Here is a 23,423-nt window from a genome sequence, read left to right as displayed (position 1 = left end):
ACAAGTCACAGGATATTCCTCTATATTAAAACTCTGTGGAAAAATAGAGATACTTGACCACAACACCACAGTCAATGGAATTGAGTGAGCTTTCTGTTGAAATCAAAGACCTGAACCTACTTAACTATTTTCATATCAAAACTCTGAGTATTTTCAACAGATCCATGAGAGACCTGAAGAGCAATCCAAAAATCCAGTATAGTCTCTGCTGGATTTTTACTAATGAACACATGGTTCCAGGACAAAAAAAAAAAAAAAAGAAAAAAGAAAAAAAAAGATATTAACAAATTGAATTAATTGGGTATCATAGAACATGAGAAATAAAGCAACTGTGTCTGCTCCAGAATTTGAGTCAGAAAACAAACAAGTAAAGCACTTTCCAGAATGTGTATATTAATAAAGATTACTATTTTCTTACACATCTTCAACTCGAACTCTCTGGTAGTCAGAAAGAATGGCTCCCACAGATACACCCTCCACTCCTTCTTTGTCCTGAAAAAAGACATGGAATATTAACGATAGCAGCATATGCTGGTCTAAGCAATAGATTCAGTACCTCTACTAGCAGAATCAACCAAGAATATATCTTCTTCCCTGTGCCCAGTACATGGAACTGAATGGGCTGGAATGCAGATCTTGCATAGAAGAGAGCAGCACAGCTGACCTACTACACGGTCACTGCTGTAACACAGTAATCTACTCGACTCAAGTACCTTTCTACAGAAGAAATAACCAGTGTAACTGAAAAGTACCAGATTTAACAGCTTATCCTAAAGTCTTCCTGATATCCTGGAAATTACTTCCAGCTCTGCACTATAACTGAGGTGTTAGCTATCCCAGCTACAAACAAATCTCAGCAACATACAATCATGACGATTAATTAAACTGTTAGCATTTGTCACAATATGCAGCACAAGAGGGTGTGAGATTACTCTCTTTATCCTAACACCAGAACAAGAAAACTCCCAGGCAACTTACTCAGCGTCACCTTTTAAATATTCTATTATAAAAAAAGGTTTTCCAAGACACATTTTCTCTGTTTCATTTCAATTACCCGAGCCAATAGTACTTCATTTTTTCTTGTAAAAACACTGAGAATGTAACATTTGAAAATGCACATACTTAGAATATTTCATGAGCTCTTACATTTTTAAGTTGCTTGAGTCCCAATCAACATACTGAATTTACTTTCTTTTCCTAAAATCTGCTCCAGCTAGACTTTAGTTAAAGTTGTTTTGCTCTTTTAACCAAGGTTGATCATAACTACACAGCATGACTTACCTTCTGGACCTGCTCAGTTAGACAGCAATCCTGTGAAGTTTGCAGCAAGATTTTACCACAAAATTTTCAACTATATACCTAGATATGAATTTCAAAATCGAATCAGTCTTTGCCTGCCATGGCACTGAATTTAAAATTCATTTTCAGTTTCTTATAAATAAAATGATGCGGAAGGTGTTTTATTCATAATTATATTGTAGCAAAACATTTCCTGGTTTATGTCTGTGTTTATGTCTGTCTGGGATATTCTTTCCTCAGTCTATTATCTTATTCTTCTTTCCATTAATTCTCACCTCATATTTGCCCAACCGAACTCCTAAGTTATTCATACCCATCTATACTTCCTATTTAAGAGTCACTGTATTTATCAAAATTCCTAGCTATAGTAATCTAAAAATTATATCACTGTTCAATTTATGTTCTTCTACATGTTATTAATGGATATATTGTTTAAAATGAAACTTAATGCCAAATCATACAGGATTCAGGTTGATGCTTCTCACATATCCAGAAGTAATAGTACTGATAAAAATTAATTTTAGCTTATCTGTCACTTGTCCATTATCCACTGCTGGTATTATTATTACTATTATCCAGGCAATATTACTTCTGCTTCTCTTTGAGCTTTCTGTGCAACAATGTTTCAAAGCTCTTTTCAGAATAAAGATAAATCACAGACATTTCAATTAACTCACCCATCTAGAATTACATTTCTTAAAAAGTTAACCCAGTTATGCAAGCAGAGTTTTCTTTAAATAAATTTGATAAAATGATTCATGAAGCCTTCCTGGATCTTCAAATACATCTAAAATGTTTTCCCCATACTCCTTTGTTTCATGCAATTTTGATATGCAGTTTACCTGTACTGCTACAATTGCACTTAAGTTGCATTCTTCGAAGTTTGTTTTAGAAAGATTATAAAGTTAAGTCGCATAACAGTCTTGGAAAATATGACAGCTAAGTACTGTCTGTTTGTATTTTATGTAAAAGGAATAACACTAACAATTCCTTCAAAACGTGCTCTGTCACAATGTTCAGACATCATCCTGAACATTACCTGTGTCCAGAACGTGTCCAGAAACATTACACGTATTTCTGCTTATGTGAACAATTAGTCACAGGCAACATATCCTCAGAGGTAATAATCATGAAGTGGTCCATGCACAGGATCTGACATCACGAACCAATATTATTAAACAATATGTTAAATATTAACTCTCCATGTTTCCAAGTCACCACACATCTTTCTGTGTGAAGGAATGAAGCAGCCTGTATCCCTTTCTGCTCAACACACTATAATATATTTGTAATGGAATTACAGAATCAGAATGGCTGAGGCTTCTCACTTTTGCAAACAAACTTGGAACTCCTGCTGTGAAGTACATCCAGGTTATCAGAGATTTGGACAAAATATGGTAATAAAACTGAACGCCTTTATAGGGAGAGAAGTATTCAACTACAGAAAGGAACAGGGGGAGACAAAACCAGAAAAACACTGCAGAAAAGCAACTGCATTCACGTGATCATAATGGGAGACTCAGGGCCAATGGCAAGGGAAGAGTAAAGCAGATTTAGCCTATGATCCAGGGAACAACAACAAAACCAAAACCAAAACCACTAAGAACTTTTACAGTCACCTCCACAGCCTCACAGTGTTACAGATACCGAATGTTCAAATGCTTTTTCATTACTACTTCTTCATGCAAGGTAGCATAACAATACAAATGATATACCACATCTAATATATCAAGAACTGCGGGATATATGTGGAGTTTCTGCAGCTAGCCATCAATGTGGCAGCTACTACTGGCATTACAGCTACACTAGAAATCTGTTCAAACAGTAAGTATTTATTACTTCGTGGAACACGCTAGGTTCAATGATCACAATAAAAACAAGCAAAATTTAGGAAAAAGGCAAAACAAAGAATTATTCAGATTTTCTGCTTATTGAGATTACCAGAATTGTTTGCTTTCATTAAATTAACAGCAGGTGGATACAGTAGTGTTACATTATACTAGAGAGAGCTGACTCTAATCCAATCTTTACTTTTTCCAGATTCCATTAAGACACAAATAAATTTGTTCTTATGAAGGACCACATGCAACAGAAAGTCACTAATCAATAGAATACCAACCACCAAAGACTCTACATTTTTTAAGACTTTATATACATACAGTAAGAGTACAGTTGACCTTTCTGGCTGAATCCATCACAATATGCTGATATCAAGACATGCTTAATGGTAAGATTGTGACCATGCCTTTTGATTTCAGTAAGACTTTGCTATTAAGCTCTGTATGCTCCAATTTACAGGACTTTGCCAGGTAAAAAAAAAAAAATCTTTTACAGTCACACAGTAAATAATTTTAACTATATTTAACTATATGTGTATATTACATATTTCATCTTATACACAGGCACCCAATAGTTCTCTTTTTTACAGTTGGAAGATGCAGAATATACATTCTTGGAAAGCATAGTCCTTAACTGTTAACATCCAGAAAATAATTCTGAATTTTCTTACAATCCTCACTTAATTGCGATGCAAAGATAAGCACTCTTTTCTGATCCACGCAAATGTCAACTCTCAGACTGCCATCACAGCTGCAATTGGTACTACCACCTACTGGAAGAATAACAGGAGTCAAAGGAATCAAAACGTATCACTTAACTTTAATATTACAGTACTTTTCTGATAGTGGGTCCATCCACAAGATCGGCCATAAAAATGCATTAATGATTCTAATAGTGAGGTATTTCAGAAAGAACTGGTAGAAAATAATCTATTGGACGTACTATTCATGCAAAAGTGTAGACAGGATATGTTTAAGTAATTTTTCTAAAGTCCTTGTAAGAATGAGATGTACAATATCTTTGATTAATAGATCTTTAAGAAAAAATGGTTCTGTTAATAATAAATAATTAAAACCAACTACTTTTTTTTTTTTTTTTAAAAAAGGGACTCTTCCCTGCCACAAATTCAAAGACTGAGACATAGCTGAACCTTTGGAAACAGAATGTAGCAATGCAAATAATGCCTGCAGGGGCCCTGGATTTCCTGTCTTAGAGCTCTGAATTGTAATCCTTTGGCAAATGATAGTCACTACCATGGAACTAAACTCTGAGATCTTATAGTCTCACAGATAATAAACAGAGTTGACCACACTTTGAAATTACTTCTGTTTAAGGACTTGGCATCAAAAGTATCATTTTAAAAATACTGTTTTAACGAACATATTTTTAAGCTTTTATTGAGTATTAGCAGCAGCAATAATTTTTAAAAGCAGAAGAGCTTGGACCTCACCGATTAAATAGATTCCCAACATTGTCACTACTTAACAGTATTGGTTTATTTTTATGCATCTGTCTATTGTGTGTAGTACCATTATGCTGTGAAGAAAAACAAATATAATACAATTTTAAGTTACTCTGAATTTTTATTATTACTATAATTTTGAACAGTTAAGTTTAAAAACTCTTTCAGCATAAAATTATATTGCCACCAATTGTTATATACAATAGGAGATTTTTTTTTTTTTTTGCGCTAACAGGTTTATTTGAAATATCCAGGGATTTTCCTGACTATTTCTGTCAAAAAGAAGTTATATATAAATTAAAATTGTTCAGCCACAGTGGCTGGATAGAGAATGATATTTAGGAAATTATATTCAGTATATGTTTTCCAAACACTTGAGGAAAGTTCTCATCCAATGTTCTATCACAGAGTTTTTTCTGTCTATTTCTTGATAAAAAAAATGAGTGCTCAGATATTCTGGAAAACCAGACACTAAAGAACATTTAATAACAACTTTCATTCTTCAGTTCTAAGTTACCAGAGGCAAACTAACCCATCAACTAAGTTCAATAAGTAATGTTTTTGAAGTATCTGATACAAACAAACACAAGGCTGTCCAGCTGTTGCTTCACAACTAGATTAATCTCCATGGCTACATAAATACACATATCATACAAAATTTTCGATATTCTTTTATCATAGAATCATAGAATGGTTTGAGTTGGAAGGGAACTTAAAGATCATCTAGTCCAACAGCCCCTGTCATGGGTAGGGATACTTTCCACTGGATCAGGTTGCTCAAAGCCTCATCCAACATGACCTGGAACACTTCCAGTGATGGGGCATCCACAACTTCTCTGGGCAACCTGTTTTATAACACATACACTTTTCTTTCCTCACTAAAACAAGTAATATGTTTACTGTTATCATCATAATTTTTATTACAGTGCATTGCAAATCTGTTGTTACCATGAGTTTCCATTATATATACTCTTCTTTCTCTAAGAATGGGAAACAAATAGTTGTATCGGAGATATAAGAAGACAGTAACTATACCACAAACTTCAAAAAAAGACATGATCCTCATAATAAACAAATATGCAGTGAAATGAGTATCTGTAGGACTTCCTTTCATGATTTCCCAAATACACAGATTCACAGAATCTCCTCTTCATCCATGAAGACAGCAACTGACTTGCACAATACATTTTTTAACAAGCTCAGAGAGCAATAAACATGGTATTTTTTTTTAATTAATTCTGTCTTTCAAGTTCTCACAAAAGGTATACATCAGCAAAGATACTCAGTAAGAAAACTCCCTCATATTAAAAAGAAAAGTACCTGGAAGTAGAGACTTAAGTGTCCCGTTCTTATACAAACACAGTACTACTTCCATACTAAAATGAACTGCTTCCCAGACCTATTTTTTTGGGATTTTAAAAATTCTAGTCCTGAATCCTAGGAACTTTCAAAATCATCCTATGGTAAAGGAATTTAAAAAGCCATTATAATCTTTAAGGTCACAGAACTTCTATTAAACAACTGTTGGAACAATGGCCCAAACTTGAAATTTAAATATCAAGTAGATTACTCATAGGTTTTTGTTTTGAGGTTTGGGGGGTTTTTTTCGATTATACATGCGTATAACACATTTAGAGGATGGATGTGCATGTGTATGAATGAATATATATACACATATATATACACACACACAAACACATAAATATATATGTGTATATATATACAAATATGCATATATATAAGTATACAATACATCTTGAAGTTAGTAACAAAAGAACAGAAGACTGTTATTGGCTGCTTGCTTACAAGCTACATTAAATCTGATTCAAATAATCATATACAAGATGTTCTGCCCTTATTCTAGTTTATTTCCTTTGATAATACATAAGTTTTAATCATCTTTTGAAATGGCAATAGATCGTGTCATTTTTCAGTTGTGGTTAGCATTCATGTTTAAAGACTTTTGACAGGGAGCTATTCACCACCATCACTTTTCATTTAGTTCTTCTGATGGTAAAGAGCAAATAAAAACTTCCATCACTGTCCAGACAGCACCTTCCACAAGGAGAAACATCAATATACTTAATAAATGCTTTGAAACAGGCGAACTAGTTAATATACTTACATACCATGAAATGGAATAAATTCAATCCCCTTATTCCGTACGGTTCAACAAATCAAGGTTGGAGTAGCACAAATTCAAGAAATAAGATTTGAAGGGAAGAAGGATGGAGTATGACGTGGAACAGAAAAAAACCTACAGTCTAACAACCTTCATAAATTCCTCAGCTGGACAAAGTTTACATAAAGCTTTGCTGCACAGTGTATTCAGCTCAGCACTTGAAGCATGCAAAGAGTAGTAACTGAAAACTAGTTCTTCACTGGATTCACTGTTTGGTATTGAAAGAGTTATTGGACATTTTGCAAACAGATAGGATTTTGTTTCATTCAGAGCTGATCGTGGTTAGTAGAGAATCAATCCCAGAATCAATGGTGCCAAGTCTCGGATACTACACCTTTCAATGTGGAATCTGATCGTGTTTGGTACCATAAAAAGCATGTTCACAAAACTGCAGTCTCACCATGGGTAGAGCAGGCTGACATCTGCAGGCTAAATATCAGGGATCTGCACCAAACTCAAAAGCCAAGGAAGCAAATTTGGGAAAATTCTGGAGGAAAGATGTTAGGTGCTGTATCATATAAAAAGTAACAGATAACAGAAAAATGTTCAAGGAAAGTTAATAGGGAAGGGTGGGTTTCTTTCCTTGGGTTGGGTTTTTTTTTTTGTTATTATTAAAGAAAACGTTGTATATCGTTAATTTAAGAGATTATTTAAACTATGCAAAACTTTACTAATAGGTTGCTAGTGTAATAGGTTAGTCTAAAGCAAAAATAAATTGCTTCTCTGAAATATTTGGATACTACAGAAAGCACTTATACTCAGTACAGTATACTCTGTCACAAAGTATTACATCACAAAGTATGTAATGTATACATAAAAACAGATGCTAAACAGAGATGTATACAGATGCTAACAACTTTTTATTTTCCATATGACTTTTTAAGACTTATTTTTCCCCTTCAAAACTATCAAAATTACTCATTTTAAAAAGGCAGGTATAAAAATCAACTTTTTAAAAGCATCTAAATAACTCAATCTTTTTAGCAGCAGTATACAGCTTTTTTATGTACATAATTATTAGCTATGTTTTAACTGTAAGTGAAATTACGTCACTATTACATGTCTTGTTATAACCATTACTTTATTCCTGTTCACAACATTCATGAAGAATAATCATCATGAAGAATTGTGTTAGAACAACAAATTGATCTTTGCAACTGTAACTGTACTAAAATGTACAATTTATGTTTAAAGCTTCATAGTTTTAAAGTTATATATATTTTTAAACAGTTTAATGAATAACACAATTCAAAATTGCTGCTCTCCGTGTATCATAAATTACTTCTAGCTGTATTTTCTATCAGAAAATAGTATAAAAAAATTAAACAGTTTTGTGAAAGCTCCAAACATCAGTGCCATGAGTATGCTTACTGTTATGCTGTTAAGGTGGCTCTGTAATATCCATGTACAATACTCACATACCTGTTCGCAGCTGTAGTAAAATATAAACAGAAATGTAAGAGTAATTTATGCTAGCACACTGTGATTTCAATTTTGCTTTTTTTTTATTTCAGTGACTGAAATTCAATTAAGGATAGTAATGGTAATTTGAGGAGATGTCTACATATGCATTGTAGCATACAATACTGGCAGAAGTATTCTACTAGTAAGTAAAATATTCATTGCAGTAGTATTAGTACAGAGGTTTTCTTTAATTTCACATTTTAATGCCTTTACCTGACCCTCTCAGAGTTCAGCAAAAATAAAATTAGTGCTAATGTTTTCAATTTAATTAGTACATTACATGCACTGTAATTATTAGTGGAAAATGTTATATTAATGAATGTAAAAGTTAGCTGTAAATTACCTCAGAGTTATTATCAATTTCCCAAGTTACTGCTCCTTAAGATAACCCTCTCCCTATGGTCCTTCCGGTAATTTTTCTTTGCCTGATAAACATGATGATTAAACAGCACACAGTCCAAACCTTTGATACTTTTTAAATTAAATCCATGCCCAGCCTAAGGCTGTGTCTGATTTCAACTAAATGTGTCAGTTAATCAGATAAAAAATTATCAGCAACTCAAAGAAACAGCAGCCTTAGGCTTCATCAGTGCCAGAGAAAGCTGAACAAAATAAGACATACAGACAATATCACATTATGAGTAAAGGTTACTGCTAAGCATATCACTGCACAGAATTATTCAACACCTTAATAATGTCTATCTTAAATGAAATATTGCATACAACAGCCAAAATAATATCAAAGAAAGAAAAAGGAAGTGCTAGACCTGTGCCTGTATATGCATCTTCACATGCACTGCAAGAAAATCTGAACACTCCCATTCAGAAAAATGCAGAATATCCCTAAAAATTTACTGTTTAGAACAGATCTATGTAAGAAACTGAAGTATAAATAGCTGAAGAATAGTTAAACTAGGTTTAATTTTTAACATTTACTTCACAGCTTTGCCACAATAGAGTTCATTTTACGACCAAGATATAAAATAATTATCTCTAAATGAAATTGTCTTTCCAATTAATGTCCTCCTTGAAGCTTGCATGAGTAATAGAAAACTGTTACACATGCTTAAATTAAAGTTTAAGGTCATTTGAGTCTAAATAATTATTATCAGTTATTAGCAAAACTTCAAATTAAAATACAACTTATTTGCAGGTGTGTGATTGACAATATATACATTAGTAACAGGACTTTTAGCCTTCTGCAATTATTTGAGTGGAAAATTCTTAAATATGAGTTTTGCCTTATAATTTGTGAAGCATTCTAAGATCACTGATTATACTGATTTCAAACAGAGTAGGCGATTTTTCTATGCTTTGATACGTCTGTCAGGACAGCTGCAAGTAATCAAAGACAGTATGGAAATATCCCTGAGACATAGGGATATAACAACTCTACCTGAAATTGAAAAACTGCTGTTTGGTAAGGTTCTGCAGACTAGGTATGAATTGCATAGTCTTGCGGATCACTACACATCATCTGGGACTTTCCTGTCTTCCACTTAGAGACCTCAAAGCACATATATCTCATGCCTTCATTCCTTAGGAAGAAGTAGTTCCAAAAACAGCGGTGGAAATTAATGTAATGTGGATTCACATGAAATCCCTGTGTGAACACTCTCATTAAGAACTTCAGTAGTTCTTCAGTGGGCTTAGCTTAACTCACTTTAAAAGTAAATTACTTTTGAATAATAGTATCTATACAAGGAGATAATACTATGTAACTAATGCACTTTAAAAGCTAATTAGATTCATTTTTATGAATGCCCTGCATAGAGCACGGACACACCACCCCTGATGGCCTAACTTGAAGAGTTTTACAAATGCAATTATTGAAATATTGCATGCACACACACACACACAATCTATTAATTCAGTGTAGGGGGGCATTCATCAGCTCTCAGTCACAGCTTTCATTATCTAATCACAATCTCATAATAACCACATTTAATTAGTGTATGGTCCTCTTACTACCTGGAAGCACCAAAGATTCAGGGAGATGGTGCAGAGGTATGTTTTGTATGCACATGAGCACATACACACACCACTGCAAATGAAAAAGGAGAGAGAGCAAAAGAGACAGAAATACCATTCTCAAAGTATAATATCAAACAGAAGTATATTGAAATACTGCAGTTCAAAGGCTAGAATTAAATTCTGAATAGTAGAAACAGAAAACCAAGAAAATCTTCCACTAGAGCCATACATCACACCATAAACGCAGGTTTTCCTGATATACTGATTCTCCATTTAGCTGCATTTACAAAGTGAACAATTAGTCTTAGGAATTATAAATCATTCGTTAATGAATGAATTTTTTATGTTATCTCATATATTAACTATTTTCATAGAATACAAGCAAGTTGAGATAACTTTTTAGATATCATAGTATTTCACAAGAATTTTTATACAAATTATTTAATTTAGATTGACTGATTCATTTTTTCCAATAAAAAAATAAGTCATGCTAAAATACAATGCATTTAGTAAAATTTCATATAGTTAGATATACCTATCAAAAAACCTAGAACACTAAAATAAAAATCAATAGACTTATCCATTATTGCAAAGCTTACCTAAGGACTTTTCTACCGAACTGTAAATTTTTGTTTTCTTTATACAAGTCAACTGAGTGCACAAGAGGCCTACGTGCCATCAACAGAAGCCACAGAGTCTTTGACAGGGAGACAACAGTCTGCAGCTGAACAAAACAATTTAAAAAAAATGGCTTTTGTGCAGAGATTTGGTTTCACATAAATGTCTGCTTCACCTTTGGGACTTCCAACTCTTAAATGTTCAAATAATTACAGAGCAAACTTGCCTGCAGACACTTCTTTCAGGAAATCTTATTTATAAAATTACCTCAGCGAAGACTGATTACTTAATTTGATAACCAAATTTAGCATGAACAGTCAACTCCAGATTGAATAAAAGACATTACACCGTAACGACAAGATGCCAGTGAACAACTACAAAACAATCAAGTAACCATACATATTTCTGTTCCCATGCTAGATTGGATATTATAAGTGTTGGTGATTGTAAGTGTAACTATTTTGCAATCAACAGTGATTATATCGACAGCTATAACATGAAAGACAAAGCAAATTTATAAACACTTCTTACACATTTATCTAGAATTAGTAGTCAATCACTGTGATTTAAATTTAAAAACTAGGTTTTTAAGATATCAACATATACAATTATGTGTGGCTTCTTCAGAATGAAAAAAAAGAAAGAAAAAAAAGTCTTTGCCTTATGAAGGCAAGTACTGGCCTATATTATTATGTTCCAGATCGATGTCTTGTTGAAGACAAACAACTTACTAAATCAAATAAAAGAAGGTCAAAGGAACATTAGTTTATATGTTTCTAGTCAAGAGAAGATTCATGATTTAGATAATGCAACTCAGTCCACTTGCATCATACTCTCTGACTTCAGACAAGGCAGAATTTCACCCTTGGATTTCTTTTTTAAAATAGTATCTTTAACAAAACATAAGATAGCCCAAAGCCAGCCTTGATAAATTAAGTTCTCAATATACACATAAGCTTTTTTGCCTTGCTCTGCATTAGCTTTTGACCACATAGACTCCATGTGGACCAACTTCTAGATTCTAATGGCAACCTACCCCTCCACAACGAAGACCAACAAGACAGAACTCCAGTACAGCATCTGCAAAACAAACCCTGAAAACACTCTACAGCTTGCTCTGGTTACCTGAGGTATGCAGCATGGTTTGGATAATTCAACTCATTAACAGAATTCCACTAAGGGAAGCTACCATAGGAAAATGTCACACAAGAATTAACTGTCTAGTTTCGTTTATTTCTATGTAAGTATTGTCAAAGCAATGTTATTTAATGAAGTATTTCAGAACACATGCTGGCAAACACTGAGGCACACAAGTAAGTTCATTCACGTTACTAATTCTGTGAGCAAACAGTTCTTTTTGCGCAAGTAAAACCATGGGCATGACAGGACAAGATTCTGAGTTTTTCTTTTGTTGTCCTCTTACCACATATGACAGGACAAGACTCAGAACCATGGGAGAAAAACATGCCTTAAATCAAAATAAGCTATTTTGTCTATTAGAAACAAATCTTCTATTCCTCCCTTATGTTTCCTTATAAAAAATATAGCTTCCTGAGAGCAAAGAATATTTTTTTTAAATTATTTTTCTAAAATTAACTCTCATATACTGTAATGCAACATTAAAGTAAAATAGTTGCCTGCTTATTGTAACACATTCTAAATCATATAAGAATTTCAGATTAAATAAGTCAATTTTATTGTCACTAACAAGTATGACAAGTAGGCATGTTTACGTACACTTGGATAACTCTTTCTCCCATGTACTACAGCTAATAACATCTTTCAAAACTTCACATTTATGAAACCTATTTAATGTGCATCTATACACACACAGAGATATACATGCCCTCTCATATCACCACTGAATTCTAGTTACTTTAAAAGGAAAAAAAGACTTAAGAATACAGCGATTTGCTTATATTTTTCTTATGACTTAAACTCCAAAGAACTGTACAAAAACCTTACCTCTTAGAGAATATCTTTTCATAATATTAAATGTTCAGAGCTTTGTAACTTCCAGGATTTGTACGAAAGAGCTACTGAAAGTATTTATAAATCATATACTCCATCAAACTTTAACTGTCAAACTTAGCATTACAGCAACTAGACTTGAAGAAATAGCATCTGTACTGGAGCAAAATACCACATTCTGTAAGAGGAAATGAACTTCCACTTAAGGCTGGCTGAGATATACAATTATTCAATGCAATATTTGAACAAGTCATGCAAACATTGTCAAAAGTGATCATTACTACTTGCCTGAAATGTTGATCACATTCAGTAATTTGAAGTACATGAGTAAAAAATAACTAATATGACAGACACGAAAAACAAAGTTTTAGCCTGACAGTCCCTTGAAGACAAAGCTGAAATTTCATCCGTAAGTCTGAAGATTCTTAACTTAGACTTTTACAAACAGTTAATTCATGTCTGCATCACTGATGAGTCATGTCATCTGATAACATGAACGTGATTTATGAAACTAATGCACAATGTGCAAACTCAAAATATTGCAATCATTGCTGAATTGTCACAAAAACTATAATGCTGAAGTACATGTAGAATAATTGACTGATTAATAAATTCAAAATTTTTAACTGTTCATGGACAATTTACAAAAAACCCTGGTTTTTGTAGTTCAAAACTGTACTGTCTCTCAAAGTGTCAGTCTCAATTTTTAATATAAAGCAAGTATTGTATTGGAGATTATTGTAGTGGCATGAGTTATTGGAATATGAAGTTATCCGATAATTAATGTATATGAAGAAAGGCATGCTTGAGGATGTAAGATTTACTTTACCTCATTTGGTATTACTCTAATGGGAAACTGTAGGCCACTATGGACAAACAACAGTCAGCTGGCAGGAAAGCTGCACAATTTTCACCTGAAAACATTTTCTAGGAGCTTATGCTTATACATATAAAAGTCTTAAAACATTATATTCAACGTTAATTTTCTCTAAAGGTTATTTGACAAATTTAATCTTTCTTGCTAGTTAAAGACACTTGAGAAACATAAACCCAGCCTATATTTAATTCTATTTGTATAGTAAGGCAGCTCGGGCCTATTGTCATACTAATAGTACAACTTCACTGACTTTAGTAAGATTATTCTTCACCCACAGACATGCAAGAGAGTTAAAGGCAACATTTATGTTATCCATTGCTATCCCTAGGAAACCACTCTATTCTGTAAGCATGCAAGTATTTAATCTTTTCTGCATGAAACAATGTCACTTGTTCTGCTACATCTGCACACTTGTTTGCAAATTGTATCACTAACAATTCAGAATTTCATATACACACTTTCAAATTACTAAATCATTAAGTTGCTATTACTCCTACAAGCAGATCAACTTGGAATGAACTCTGAAGTACCACATAGAAAAACTCATACAAGATCTCTAATACATATTCCAAATTTCAATTTTTTCCAGTGACAACATATTTTAGATTAACTCTCTCAGAAATATTCTCATTACCTGCACTGCCAATAATCAGCTCTTCTGATCTTATCATCACTCCTCCTTGCATAAAAGCAGAACACAGGACCTTCTAAAACATCAAGCTGGAGGAAAACAGTCTCTCTGTTTGGAACACAGGTCTAAAAGAAAGGCCTCTTTCTTTTTGGACTTGGAACAGAAACCTCGTGAACCCTCCTCTAACCTTCAACAGAATTTTTGTTACTTCTGAAGTCAACAGGGTTTGGAAGTTCTTTAAAACTGTCAGGAATTTCAACAATACAACACCAGAAGTTTGTTCCATCACATCAAATTAATATGTCTAGGTTCTTTATCTTTTTTCGTCTAAATATCACTGATCCTGGAAATCATTATGTCCAAATGATGAGAAAATACCACTGAACAAAAATGAATTAAGGCACACTCACGATTGTCAAATTCTCCTATAGTCTGTACAAACTTAAAGCAATCCTGATAACATATTCCTTAAAAAACAAAACCATCACCTTTTAAAATTATATACATTTTATTCTAATTTTTAGTACAATGATCCTCTTCAGATTTAAGCATTTACACAGTCCTTTTTGCCCAATGATTACTAATTCCAAAATACCAGTGTTTGCACTGCACTTCTCATAGTGAAAAATCACTGAGGATTCAAACACCTTGAGCAAAATAAAGAGAATTCTGCAAGTACCTTGTGAAAACACCTTTATTTCCTGCTCCTCATCTACGACATTATTTACTCTTATTGATGAAAATATTGCAACTTTCAGCAAAGTTTTTTCCCAGATTCCAGTGAAGCACAAAATGCTACACTATGATTTTCAGGTTTGATTCTCTTATAAAGTGCCTTTGTTTGGATTATTTTTCCATCACTGTGTTTGAAAAAAAGACAAGGTCACCTAGCATTACTAAAATGATAGCAATGATTCCAAGTCTTAAGAGAAACATTCCAAAACAGTATTAAAAGGCACTCCCTGACAACTTAGACAGTTTACATGAAGAATCAAATCTTCCTCTTCACTGGACTGCTTAGCAGCAAGAATCAAGGGTTCTTCCCATTTTCTTATCACAGGAGAAACAAGTATTTTTGTATATAATCTCAGTTCCTAATATATATGCTGAATGAACACATTTCAGACGCTTCAGCTACTGCAGCCACCTGAAGTCACAAATCCTTTGAAGTTGTCTACATCCACCTTTGTTTAGATACAGTAACTTGGCAGAATGATAGGTAATAATACGTTCTTAATGATAGCATTGTCCCATTTACAATAAATACATTTCTACAGTATATATGTAAAGCTTAACAGTTAGAAACAATTAAAAAATAAACTTTTAATACCGGTAAGGAAATAAAAGTACATCCTAAACAAAAAATGCAATACTCCCCCCTAGTAAAAGCATGTCAGATATGTTTCAAGATTGTTACACTCAGTACAGTAGGTCCACATTGCCTCCCAATTCCCGTTTTATACCTTATACTCAAAGAGTATACTGCAATAAACAAGACTTTACAGAGCCGAAGCTCACTGAATTTCAGGTCTTTGAGAAGAGAACAACTTAGGACACAATACTCTGACATCAGTCCCTGCAGCTACAGGTACGTACAAATAGACTGTGAATTTCCTTAATTTCTGAGGGTGGTGAGGCACTGCAACAGGTTGCCTAGAGAAGCTGTGGATGCCCCATCCCTGCAAGTGTTCCAGGTCAGTTTGGATGGGGCTTTGAGCAACCTGATCCAGTGGAAGGTGTCCCTGCCCATCGCAGGGGGGCTGGAACTAGACGATCTTTAAGGTCCCTTCCAACCCAAACCATTCTGTGGTTCTATGATTCTATGAAAGAAGTCTCAAAAGCTCCCAGTCTGGTCCAAGCTTCAAAACACCCACTTAATTGTACTTGCATTAAGGGCTTTCACTTTATTTTAATGAAAGATGACTAAAATTGCCATCTCTTACAATATCTGGCAGACTCGTAAGTACTCTGATGCAAGCATCGATACCAGAAAAGAATTCTACCTTTGTAATATCAAACAATTTTTATAGGTCTCTGATTGGGCAAGATGCAGCATTCCTGAACGTAAGAAAAAAAGAAAAAAATCTGTATCTTCAACAGTGACTGAATTTACGTGTATCCATTACTTGAGGTGTGAAATTCCTCAGCCACAGCATGTGCCTGCCACTTCATGAGATGAATTGAGAAATTTAATTTTCTCAGAGTGGTCTGAGTGGTTAATCTCATGCAGATTCTCACTCTATAGAGAAGCTGGTCAGGTAGCCTCTCTCTATAACATTTTTATTCAGTTCTTCAACATATAGTTTGACATGGCTTGACTTGTTAATGGGGCTACAGAAGAAGTGTCTCTGCTGTTACATCTTGTGACCAGCAGGAAGTATATTCTTGAAATTACTGCTGTGTTGGATTCTCTCTCTCCTATCTCTTAGCACCTTTTACTGGTACCCCCCATTAAAGTCAAAGATGGCGTAACTGTCACTTGCCCATAATAATAATGATCAGATACTTTCTGCAAGCTCTGTAAATTAACACCATTCATTCTTTGGAACGAACTTATTCCATCAATAATGAAGACAAACAGCCTAGAGAGGTTTTCAGCAGGGCTTACAATCCGTTTTATTCCTATACTTAAAACTCCTTTGTTTGCTTTTGTAATGATTCCACATTGACGCTGTGACTAGGTATTTACAGAACTACATGAGTTAACCTTAATGCAGTCCATTATATCACATCTCTGGGTATCCCATGTAGGCATTTAGTTCTTCAGGGATCATGCAGTATCTACCAACAGCTCCGATAAGACTAAATCTCCTTGTTTGAGTTCAACTGCCTGTGTTAACTATTTTTATTTGCTGCCTTACCTTCTGATGCCCTTCCAAAGTGTTTGAGATTTAATTAAAAGGGAGAGTTCCTCACCTTTCTAAATTGGTGAGGACAACCTTATTTTCATACAGTATTGTAGCACACAGCAGGCACAGCACAACTATGGTACAGACAGAATGTCCAAGCTGCACTGACAGCTAGTTGCATTAATCCCAGCATAACGTCCTCAAAATCAATGAAAAAATCCCCAAAGCTGATAGGGTTCCCTTAAAACCATCTCAAGGTAATTCAAATTCAAACAGTCACATAATTAAAAAAAAAAAAGAAAAATTCTAAAGCATGTATAAAAATCATTTGGCAGATATACTGAGCACTACTCAGTACCTCTTGAAGTACCTCTTTCAGGTTGGTAAGGTGCACACAAGACATGCACAAAAAATCATCAGTGTCAATGAAAAAAGAGCAGTAATAGCAGAGACATGAATAAATTTAGTATCCAGTTTACCTCATGGCTTCTTCCTTTTAGCACTTTCACAAAAAAAACAGTCTCCCATCCAAACTAAGGCTGGTAACAAACCTGGTCATCTGGTTTAGCAGTGACTACGCTTTCAATTCAGTTTTCAATATTTTCTAAAAAGTTGTTTTATCGATGATTTATTTGAACTGTTAATGCCTGCAAGAGTTTGACTAAGTTATCATTACTGGTTTCACTGTATTAGGGGACAGCATAGAATTATGTTTGCATTAATTTTACCTTTTTGTTTTCTAATACGTAGAACATGCAATATTTCATAGTTGGTAATGTTTCTGCAGCATGGCAGCAGTTCACTTATTCCAAGGCTTGTCTCCTCCTATAATAGAGTTTACGCGATCCATAAAATAAGCCACTAATTTTAATTACAAGACGTGGGGCTATTTCCCACTGACAGATCCTCATTTCCTTTCCAGAACGTTGCTTTTTAATTTATAAATCACTTGTGTATCATTGTAACTAACAAGTATTCAGGGAATACAGCCCTGCCTGGATGTTCTAGATCAAAGCAATCTGTTGATAGCAACAAATTTTTCTAATAAAACAGAAGCAGACTAAGTAGTCTGAAAAATCCTAAACATCACAGAGAAGCACTGATTTAGGCCTGCATGCAAGATAGAGCTCAGACAGATGAAGAATGCAATCATTTTACTAGAAGAGTGTAAATGTAATTCAAGAAGTGCAAATGGACTGGACCACAGAACAATTCAATCCAGCCTCACTTTTCTGCTGGAGCCTTGGGACAGGGAAAGTTCCCATTCCCTGTCACACGGATCGCATACAAAAGGGCAAGAGTGTCAGGATGCAAGACTCCAGAGTGCAACATGCTGGCTGTCAAATCACACTTCTCTGCATAAGCAGCAGCAGCACTGAAAAAAAGGGTGTTTTACTTAATCAGGATTTACCAAAAAAAAAAAAAAGATTCTACCTAAGTTTCTGTTCCTTCTCCTGACTTTTTTTTTTTTTTTTTTAAGAGAATCAAAATTATCAGTGATGGAGTTCACTTAGCACTAAAGGATATCTAATGCCTCAAAACAGGTCCATGTTTTTGCTTAAGTCTACCCAAAAAATCAATTCAATTCATGGAAGATAAACATTAAGCTATATTGTAGTTGTCTATCAAAGGAAACAATGAAATATCACACAGCATAGTATCAGATTGCAGTAAAATGTTTCTATTACTTCCATGATACAAGTACAACTATTGCATTCCATGCAACTTAGAATGAAAAATTAAATCTCTGGCAATTCTCAGACACATGAAAAATAAATGGACCATTTGCTAAAGCAAAATTCTGATGTGTAATTCAAAATTCCCACCCACTTGTGTCCAATCATTAACAACTAGTTTTCCAGTTGTGGAAAATCCTGCCATGAACACAAAGACTATGGCCCAAGAAAAAAAGGTGCAAATGTGACCCTACTAGGAAGCCATATAAAGATTCTATATTCCTCAGGCACTTCTAAATATAATTACATAAGATGCTGCCTGTATTTCACGCTGGGGCTTTTTTGAGTTAAAAACAAACAAACAAAAACCCCCAAAACCTGACCAGACCCAAATGCTAAGCAGTAATTTTACACGTCCTTGCAGTAATAAGAAATACTGTACTAATGCTGGACTACATGATCTGCTCTCACTGATGGAAAACTAATGATAACTTCATTGCCATTTTGGTATAGAGCCATAAGAAATGTGTTTATAAAGAAAGTCTCTAAAATGCACGAGGTCATTATGTAATGAACTAGAATGACAAAAAGCAATAGCTGTTTAAGAGTGGCTTATATTTCATTTACCACACCAACAATATTTTATCGAAAAATAGTGATTTTTTATTTTGCAAGGTATGGACTGTAATTAAAGCGTAGTACAGTCTGAAAAAAAAAAAACCTTTTTCTTTTACATGCTCTAATTCACAATTATAAAAATACCATACTTTAAACATACTGTTAAAATAATTTACAAAAAAATAATAAAGAATGTAGTTTCAATAGTAATAGTTTCAATTTAGTAATATAAATACGTAACGTACAGCTATAAACCTTCAGTTATGAAACCAGGTATCTGAGTAACTTATCTCACGTGGGCTGTGCAGCTGCGGTCAATGCAACTACCTTGAAGTATTATACCAGCCAATTGGCAAAGGACAGTCACCCATCGGAGGCCTTTTGTAATTTCGGGGAAGTCTCTGAAGGAAGTCTCCTATGCTCAAAGCACTCCACCTGAACCACATGCCTAAAGTGGTCAGACCCAAGCATATAAAATTATACATTTATTTTATGATTGTCAGGATCTGGCAGTTTCAATGGCTTAAACTTACATTCCACAATAGCCAACAGAGCACTATAGCTCTCCCACAATAGCACTAACAGAGATAAAAATCTGCCTTTAAATAGAATTGTTGAACATTAAACCTGCCATTAATATAGTTCAAAATATGAACTAAGTGTAGTAAAAACTACATGCTCATACACCATACAAAAGAATGAATAATAACATGCTTAATCTGAGAATACATTCCAAGATCTTTTCTCTTGTATTAGATACTAGAATTAAACATCAAGCATTTTGTTACTTAAAACTCTGTTCAGTTCATCAATATTTTTTTAATTCATTCCTAATATAAACCAGTTTGATACATACTAAAAACAAGGGCTTTGTGATTATAAATGGCTCTGATAAATCTGGGTGTGGTAAGTTTTTGCACACTTGTTACTTTACACTCTCAGTTACAAAACAAATTTATGGATATTAGAAATACTTAGGCAAAAGGGGAAGAAGAACAATAGTGTTAATAGTGTGAAAGCACCTAGCCAAAGAAAAGTTGAAATCTATCTGAATAGAAAAATATGCGCTACAATTATTCATTAAATTCAATTAAAGGTTTTAACTAATCACAACTCTGAAAAAAAAGATAAAACTATTTATTAAAAAACTACCGAGCATAATATGATTAATTGATTAACCTTTTAAAAAAGCTGCAAAAGTATTGCTCTCGTGTAATAATAGATGGTAGGGAAAGATTGTTACACTTAAGAAAACAACTTGTTTATGCAACACACAATGAATATGTGATCACATATGGAAAAGGACATTATTGTTCCTCAAATTGATTTTAGAAAAAAACAACTTTTTATTTCAAAGGTTTTAAACCCCCTTGTTGTATTTTCTGTCCTAAGAAAGAGCCAACTGTAAAAGCTTCAGCATGTAGGATGAACCCCTCAGTGAAGTGATGTGCCAGCTGAATGACAGTATACTCAGGGGCACGGCACATGCGTCTGACCAGTGTCCCACCATGCTCTTTCTTACCGGTCTACTATATTATGCACTGCAGGACTCTGCACAACTAGATGGAAAAACCTGCACGTGATTTCACTCTTCCTCCAATCCTTTGCAATTGCAACATAATTTAATTTGATCTCTCAACATCTTTAAATTTTAATAAGCTTAAAGCTGTAGCATTCTGATCAAAAACTAGCAGCTCCAGCATTCTGTATTATCGATGCATCTTGCATAAACTTCTTCTGAGGACTGCATACTAAAGATTCCTGTTTTTAAATGCCAAGGAATCACATCACTAGAAAAATTAATATGTACCTTTTCTTAAGTGCATCTTTTTGAAAGGTACATTTGTATACAAGGGTGTTTATAAATTCAAATTTAAAGGATTATTTGATTTCCAATTTGCTTCACTTGGAATGTTTTCTTTCTTTTTTCTTTTAAACTCTATCAGTGTGCCATGCATTTTTATCCCCTCTAAATTTTGTACTCTGACTTTTACTAATACCTCATCTTTAACAAAGAACATGCAGATAGTCTTGGGTTTTCAGATTTCCTTAATTTTGAGGTATTTTTTAGCAGCAGGATACAAAAGACACTACTTAATCTTTTTAGTACCAGAACAAAACATCTTTTGAATCAAGATAAAACTCACTACATCATGAATGTTAATATCATTCTGTGAAAAATAATAACATATGACTGGAAAAGACCATCCCTTTAGGGAGAAATATTGTGTTAAAGTGGATTATTCTTTTAGTAGTGTAATGGAAAGGCATTCCACCTAGTCCCAGAAGAAAAATCAAAATATGCATTTAAATGGAAATATTGTGAAATGGATAAGACAAAAAAAACCCTCTCAGAACTGTAAAGAACTACGTATATATGCACACACACATACATATACATGTACACACACAAATCCACATATATGAAATTTTATTTATACAATTTTTTCTATTTAATTCTATACATATATATTTATGTATATAATTTTAAATTTTAAAAGGTTAAGTTTGTAGCTCTAGGCTTATTTTGCAAATATCAAAATGCAGCCACATTCACGTAAACTGGTTTTGGCCACAATTTCAAATAATATATAAAACTCAGCTCTAAGCAAAAAGTTGGGAGTATTCTTTTTTAATTTTCTGCACATTTTCTGCCAGACCATATTCTAAACAGCTTTTACAAAGTGATAATGTTTCACTGACAGTGTTTTGTGTACTTCACATAAAATTAAATCTCAGACAAACCTTGAGAAAAAGAAAGCAGAAAGCTAAGCAATACAGCATGTTGCTCTTTTTGACCCACAAACGATTATCAGTTATTTTAGAAGTTATGACAGTTTTCTCAAGTCCTTAAGGAGTCTGACACCATTGGTATAGCTTTTAACACTGCATTTATGTTTATATTACAATACAATAAAACAGCAGGAATAGTGTTCAAATTACTTGGGTATCGGATGCTTTATTGAAAATAACAGTATTACTATAAAATAAAAAACTAGACTTCTTTGAATATCTTAAATAATCATGTCCTATCCATGCTGCACATGAATTATGGGATGAATTTCAGAAGATGTCATCAATTGCAATGACTACCAGATCTCTGTGTCTAATGGAAGACTGTGTTCATTAACAGTAAACACTAATCAAATTGAATAACCAGTGGTATGTAACACTTGAAAAGTCTTTGTGAAGTCAGTGCTATGCTAATTATTTATCGTTACAATACAGATGACTTCATCATTAGAGCTAATGTTTACTATTCTCTGTCAGGTATGAATAAAAAGCAGAATGTAAACAACACAGCCACTCTCCTCTCCTCCCTTTCGCTGCAGAATGCTACCATAAACCACACTACCAATGGCACAGTAGTTAATTTATCTGAGTATACTAGTCATTTTATCATTATTCTTTCATAATATATGAATTCAAAGCTACATTTTCTTATTCTCTGACTTCATTTGCTGTTCAGTTAACCAACCCTGATTCCACATCACTGGGATCTTTAAAAGCTACACAGGAAAAGAGAGTTGATTTTTTTTTTAAAGTCTTTATATTTTTTAGTATTAATTCTAGAAATGCAAGGCTAAATTACGTTAATCCTCTCAAGGTAAATCTGAAAGCAGCCACACTGAAACATGGGCAAGCTTATTCACCATTTTCTAACCGAAAACTTCCATATTTTCAATGTTAGAAGAGAAGCTTAGCAAGACTGGTAACAGGTGATAATGGTTTGGAGGAGCACTGCAGCCGCCACCACCACCCCCACCACCACCCCCGAGGAATCCCACTTAACGAGATGCACTGTGAAGGCTTCAAAAAGGGAAATTTGAGCTGATTTTGTATTCAGGATAGTGGTCAATCACACCAGAAATCAAAGCTCAGCAGGTAAAACAGTAATAATAAAAATCCTTTCTCTATTAAAAGAGGACTCTCATCCACAGATTCTTCTAACTACTCTGCCTA

At 33.8% G+C, this 23,423-nt stretch overlaps 1 protein-coding gene across 3 annotated transcripts in view; it reads right to left on the bottom strand.

Moving 5' to 3' along the window:
• The window catches only part of DPH6 (diphthamine biosynthesis 6), a 218,904-nt gene that overhangs the window by 167,214 nt on the left and 28,267 nt on the right, over positions 1-23,423 (bottom strand). For all 3 annotated transcript variants that reach the window (XM_075503048.1, XM_075503049.1, XM_075503050.1), the window contains exon 4: positions 419-492. In XM_075503048.1, the coding sequence (XP_075359163.1) occupies positions 419-492 (74 nt within the window). The remainder of the gene's footprint in view (positions 1-418; positions 493-23,423) is intronic.

The sequence above is a fragment of the Mycteria americana genome, chromosome 5, assembly GCF_035582795.1.
Source record: "Mycteria americana isolate JAX WOST 10 ecotype Jacksonville Zoo and Gardens chromosome 5, USCA_MyAme_1.0, whole genome shotgun sequence".
NCBI classification, from domain to species: domain Eukaryota; kingdom Metazoa; phylum Chordata; class Aves; order Ciconiiformes; family Ciconiidae; genus Mycteria; species Mycteria americana.
The sequence above is the reverse complement of the archived record's forward strand: the minus strand, read 5'-3'. Positions and strand labels throughout refer to the sequence as shown.